General features: G+C 45.0%; 1 protein-coding gene across 1 annotated transcript; it reads left to right on the top strand.

The window, feature by feature from the left end:
• Positions 1 to 517, top strand: LOC101137229 (small ribosomal subunit protein eS10). Its single transcript, XM_019029465.4, has one exon. It carries the CDS (start codon positions 48 to 50, stop codon positions 405 to 407), a length of 360 nt encoding a protein of 119 aa, XP_018885010.1. The 5' UTR covers positions 1 to 47; the 3' UTR covers positions 408 to 517.
• The last annotated feature ends 5,697 nt before the right edge of the window (positions 518 to 6,214 follow it).

Consider the following 6,214-nt stretch of genomic DNA (forward strand, 5'->3'; position numbering starts at 1 on the left):
CAGGTTTAGCTTTTCCAGCCCCGGCCCCGGCCCCTGCAGCCGCAGAGATGTTGATGCCTAAGAAGAACCGGATTGCCATTTATGAACTCCTTTTTAAGAAGGGAGTCATGGTGGCCAAGAAGGATGTCCACATGCCTAAGCACCCGGAGCTGGCAGACAAGAATGTGCCCAACCTTCATGTCGTGAAGGCCATGCAGTCTCTCAAGTCCCGAGGCTACGTGAAGGAACAGTTTGCCTGGAGACATTTCTACTGGTACCTTACCAATGAGGGTATCCAGTATCTCCGTGATTACCTTCATCTGCCCCCAGAGATTGTGCCTGCCACCTTACGCCGTAGGCATCCAGAGACTGGCAGGCCTCGGCCTAAAGGTCTGGAGGGTGAGCAACCTGCGAGACTCACAAGATGAGAAGCTGACAGAGATACCTACAGACGGAGTGCGGTGCCACCTGGTGCCGACAAGAAAGCTGAGTCTGGGGCTGGGTCAGCAACCGAATTCCAGTTTAGAGGCGGATTTGGTTGTGGACATAGTCAGCTACCTCAGCAAAATTGGAGAGGATTCTTTTGCGTTGAATAAACTTACAACCAAAAAAAAAAAAAAAGTCAGGTTTAATGGGGGTATAATTTACATACAGTAAGATACACCTGCCAGGTGTGGTGGCTCACTCCTATAATCCTAGCACTTTGGGAGGCTGAGGCAGGAGCATCACTTGAGGCTAGGAGTTCAAGATCAGCCTGGGCAACATAAAAATCCCATCTTAAAAAAAAAAGTTAAAAAAAAGACATAAAATATATACCTTTTAGGGGAGCTATCCCTTTTATGTGGAAGGCGTTCCAGCTGGGGGCTACATGTTGGTGATTTGAAGTCTCTATCTGAAAAAAATGAGCTTCAGCCATTGCAGCAAAGGAGTTACTTGGGGCAGGTTGCACTTGGGTCTGGACTGTGGCGGTCTCAGGTGTACAGGCAGTGTGTTCAATGGAAAGTGGGTAAGCACTGGACTCTATTTGGGCTCAAATTCTCTTTTTCCCACATATTAACTATGCAATCTTGTTCAGATTATATCATCTCCTTCAGTCTCAGTTTCCTTATCAGTAAGAAAAGCTTCAAAATCAAATCCCACCAGATAACATAATGAAAGCACATTGCCTAGTGCTGACACAAACTAGGTGCTTAATAAATGTTAGTTTCCCTTCTCTCCCAGTAAAAGCCAAGCCACTAAAAGATAACATGCCATAGGGCAGCAGAATGGCGTATGTGTGTGGGTGTGTTTGTGTGTTTGTATGTGTCTCATTCCCAACCACAACCTCAGGTTCTGCTGGAGTATGAAGCCATATAGAGGCTACTCACGATCCTGTTTCCAGCTTGGCACCCCTAGAGTCAGACTGAAAGCTTCCTGCACTAATAGAATACTCCCTGACCAAAGATCATATCTATCTAAGAAAAGACATTTCAAGAGTGAGTCATAGGGCCGGCGGGGTGGCTCATGCCTGTAATCCCAACACTTTGAGAGGCTGAGGTGGGCAGATAGATTGGGCCCAGAAGTTCAAGACTAGCCTGGGCAATATTGTGAAACCCAGTCTCTTAAAAAAAAATACAAAAGATATGGTGGCATGCATCTGTAGTCCCAGCTACTCGGGAGGCTGGGGTGGGAGGATCACTTGAGCCCGGGAGGCGGAGGTTGCAGTGAGCTGAGATCGTACCACTGCATTCCAGCCTGGGTGACAGATTGAGAACTTGTCTCAAAAAAATAAAAAATAAAAAAGTGAGTAATAACACCTCTTCAGTAAGCTGCTACTCAAAACTACCCTGCCAAACCCGTTCTTCTGCCTTAGTGATTAGTGCCTGCCCAGCTTCCGCCTAACACCATAACCTGTTGGTCCAACAGCTTTAGATTAATAAAGAGGTTCAACAAAGAACATGTTGCCCAGGCCGGGACTTTGGCCTTTTCTATTCTCAGTAGTGAGCCCTTTGTTTACTGTGAGGGAGCCAGGACAGTAACAGCAGAACTAATGAATAATTATTTCCTTCCCACATAGCCAGGCAAAGATGGGTGGTGTCTGCCACCACCTTGTAGGTGCCAGATGGGCATCCTCATCGTAGCCTTAGTGTTGTTCTCATTTGCCCAGGCTAGGTGGAGAAAGCTTTGTCTCCAGATACCCATGGCCTTGGAAAGCAGCAGCTAGGTCACCTCCCAAGCGATTTCACTTGCAGGGTAGAGTGGGATGAAGATTGCCGGCCACAGTCATCCCAGCCACAGCTATGTTTACACCTACCTGGGAGGCCTGGCGTGAGCTTTTACAACCCTACATCCAGCTGTTGTTTCCAAATAGAAAGATCCAGTTTTAGCCTTCTGAGTCCACTTCATGGCCACAAGCTCTCAGTTCAAAATGAAAAGTTAGCAGGGAAGGCCACAATGGTATGATCTTTCTCAGTGAGGCATCCATCAACAGATCAACAGCTCTGGAAGTATCACTCAGAGTACAGAAGCAAGTCTGTCTTTGGAATTCAGCCTCTCCCCTGCACTTCAGGGCCCTGAGGTTTGGCAATGGAACTAAGAATTGTAGATTCTGAAGAGTGCTTAACAGATGGAGGAGTCACCAGCCAACGATGGCTACAAAGCGAAGCTGATATGATGGAGTAGAAACAAGGTGTAAAAACAAACAAAACAACAAAGTGAAGCTGAAGTATCTTATTGGGAGAAGAAAAATGCCTCTCCAGTTCCACAGCTCATCCCCGGTGTGACCCTGAAGAGGTTTGGAGGGATTCCTGGATTTGGAATTCAAGAGACCTAGGTTTTGGGTACTTATTCTTACTGACAGTCCCAACACTATCCACCAATTACTGCATGCTTACCATGCAGTGCTAAGTGTTTTATTATTTGTTTTTTGTTTGTTTGTTTGTTTTTTGAGATGGAGTCTTGCTCTGTCGCCCAGGCTGGAGTGCAGTGGCGCAATCTCGGCTTACTGCAAGCTCTGCCTCCCAGGTTCACTCCATTCTCCTGCCTCAGCCTCTTGAGTAGCTGGGACTACAGGCACCCGCCACCACGCCCGGCTAACTTTTTGTATTTTTACTAGAGATGGGGTTTCACCGTGTTAGTCAGGATGGTCTCAATCTCTTGACCTTGTGATCCGCCTGTCTTGGCCTCCCAAAGTGCTGGGATTACAGGCATGAGCCACCGCGCCCGGCCAAGTGCTTTATGAGAATGATCTTAATCAGCCCTCACAGCCATGACCCTCTGCAGGAGGTACTATTATCATCTCCATTTTACAGATGAGAAAGCTGAGACACAAAGAGGTTTAGCAACTTCCCCAAGATCAAAGCAGCAGCTTGTGGTGATACTGGGATTCAAACACAGGCAGACTGGATCTAGAGGCTGTGCTCATGACCATTGTGCTACTGTCTTTTGATAAAGTTGTCTTATCATAGTCCTTACCAAAAAAGGCTGTAATTCTTTGTTTAAATGCTTATGTCCCACACTAAACTTGATGATGGGCACAGTGTGTTACTCATTTTCCTATTAATGGTGGCCAACAGAGACCTGAACACAAAGAGAATGCTCAGTAAACATTTGTTGAATAACTATTACTTTTTGTGTTTCAGCATTGTGGAAAGATATAGGAGAGTTGAGGAAGGTGTAGTTTACTATGGAACTAAGGACCCAAGTCTTCTGGTGGTGACAATGGAAATTACCACCTTAAACTGGTACCTCCTTTGAGTTAGGCTTTGCAGACTGGGTTAGGCAAGACCAGTGGTTGCAGCTATACATACCATTTTGGGCCCAGGATGCGTTTTTATACTTCTTCTTTGACAACAGTACTCCCCCAAGTTTTGGGTATTCCTCCTTCTCTCCCTGAGGTTTAAGTGGAACTGGCAATCACAGTTTTCTACTCATCCCCAACCAAGGAGGATTCTTGATGTATAAGTGTGCCCATTTAGGTCCTTCCCTGGCTTCTGGCATTATGTGCTAGAAGAATGGAAGTTTGGAGATAAATGAGGCTGTCCCATCTGTGTGGAGGAAACCAGGTTGCAACGTGGGACGATGAGGCCAGTGTGCAAAGAGAAGCAAACAAACAGAGATGAGAAAAGGAGAGAGACCGAGTGACATTATTTCAGGCCCTAGGTCAATCACACCTGAGGATAAATCTACCCTTCAATGTCCCAGCTTTCTGAGCCTCTATATCCTATTTACCTAAGCAGGTTTAAGTAGGGTTTTGTCATATGCAACTAGAAAATTTCTTCCAGGCATAAGCCACCACACCCGGCCTACTGGAAGAATTTTTTAGGAAGGGATAAAGCTAAGTAACTCAACTGGTTAATTTACATAGACTGTTATATTAAAATAGCAGATATGAGTTGTAATAATTAAAACACTTGGTAGAGGCAAATCAATAGACCAATGAAACAGACCAGAAAGCCCAGAGATTAAATAGAATGTAGAGGAGTTTAGCCTATAATAAAATAGGATTTCAAATTGGTAGGAAAAATGATAGATTTTCAAAAACTGGTGCTAGGATAACTAGGTTGATGTTTGTGAAAAGAAAAATTAGCATAGATCCCTCTTCCACACCTTACTTTAAAATAAGTTCCAGATGGATAAAGGATATAAACATGAAAAAAAAATGAAATAATAAAAGAATCAGAAAAAATGAGCTAGGCATAGTGGCTCACACCTATAATCCCAGCACTTTGGGAGGCCAAGGCGGGAGGATCACTTGAGTCCAGGAGTTCAAGACCAGCCTGGGTAACATAGCAAGACTTTGTCTCTAAAAAAATTTTTTTTAATTAGCCAGGCATGGTGGTATGTGCCTATAGTACCAGCTGCTTGGGAGCCTCAGGTGGGAGGACTGCTTGAGCCCAAAAGGCCAAGGCTGCAGTGAGCTATGACTGCACCACCACACTCAAGCCTGAGTGACAGAGTGAGACTGTCTTTCTTTTTTTCTCTTTCAGTGAGATGCAGTTAGAGGTCCTTCTCAAAAGAAAAAAAAAAGAAAGAAAGAAAAAAAGAAAAGAAAAATATGTGGGAGAATTTATTTTTTTGAGATGGAGTCTTGCTCTTTCACCCAAGCTGGAGTGCAGTGGCATGATCTCGACTCACTGCAGCCTCTGCCTCCCAGGTTCAAGCGATTCTCGTGCCTCAGCCTCCTGAGTAGCTGGGATTACAGGCATGTGCCACCATGCCCAGCCAATTTTTGTATTTTTAGTAGAGACGGGGTTTCGCCATGTTGGCCAGGCTGGTCTCAAACTCCTGACCTCAGGCAATCTACCTACCTCTGCCTCCCAAAGTGCTGGGATTACAGGCGTGAGCCACCATGCCCAGCCAATGTGTGAGAGAATTTAAACAAATAATCTTAGAAAGGTGAAGGCCTATCTACATGTGACATAAAACCTAGAAGTCAAAAAAGAAAAGATAAGTAAGTTTCACCAACATACAAATTAAAACCTTTTTTTCAGGATAAAAACTACCCAAAATAATGCCAAAGACAAATAACAAGTGGAAAAATATCTGCAAATCATATAAGAGGCATGGAGTTAATTTCCTTAATATATGAAGAGCTCTCTACAAATCAATAAGAAAAGGATGAGACTAGGGCTGGGCATGGTGGCTCATGCCTGTAATCCCAGCACTTTGGGAGGCCAAGGCAGGCAGATTATGAGGTCAGGAGATCGAGATCATACTGGCTAACATGGTGAAACCCTGTCTCTCCTAAAAAATACAAAAAAATTAGCTGAGCATGATGGTGGGCGCCTGTAGTCCCAGCTACTCTGGAGGCTGAGGCAGGAGAGTGGTGTGAACCCTGGAGGCAGAGCCTGCAGTGAGCTGAGATCCCACTACTGCACTCCAGCCTGGGCGACAGAGCGAGACTCCATCTCAAAAAAAAAAAAAAAAAGAAAGAAAGAAAAAGAAAAACGAAAAAGAAAAAAAGGATGAGACTAACAATATAACAGATAAAGGGGCAAAGAATATAAAAAGGCAGTCAGGCAATTCCAGTACTTTAGGAGGCCAAGGCGGGTGGATCATTTGAGGTCAGGAATTAGGACACCAGCCTAGCCAACGTGGTGAAAGCTCGTCTCTACAAAAAATACAAAAATTAGCCAGGTGTGGTGGCGGGCGCCTGTAATCCCAGCTACCTGGGAGGCTGAGGCATGAGAATCACTTGAGCCCAGGAGATGGAGTTTGTAGTGAGCCAAGATCACACCACTGCACTACAACCTGG

This window comes from Gorilla gorilla, chromosome 5, assembly GCF_029281585.2.
Source record: "Gorilla gorilla gorilla isolate KB3781 chromosome 5, NHGRI_mGorGor1-v2.1_pri, whole genome shotgun sequence".
NCBI classification, from domain to species: domain Eukaryota; kingdom Metazoa; phylum Chordata; class Mammalia; order Primates; family Hominidae; genus Gorilla; species Gorilla gorilla.

Coding starts and splice junctions, on each gene's coding strand:
- LOC101137229 (XM_019029465.4), top strand. CDS start 48: ATGTTGATGCCTAAGAAGAACCGGATTGCCATTTATGAACTCCTTTTT.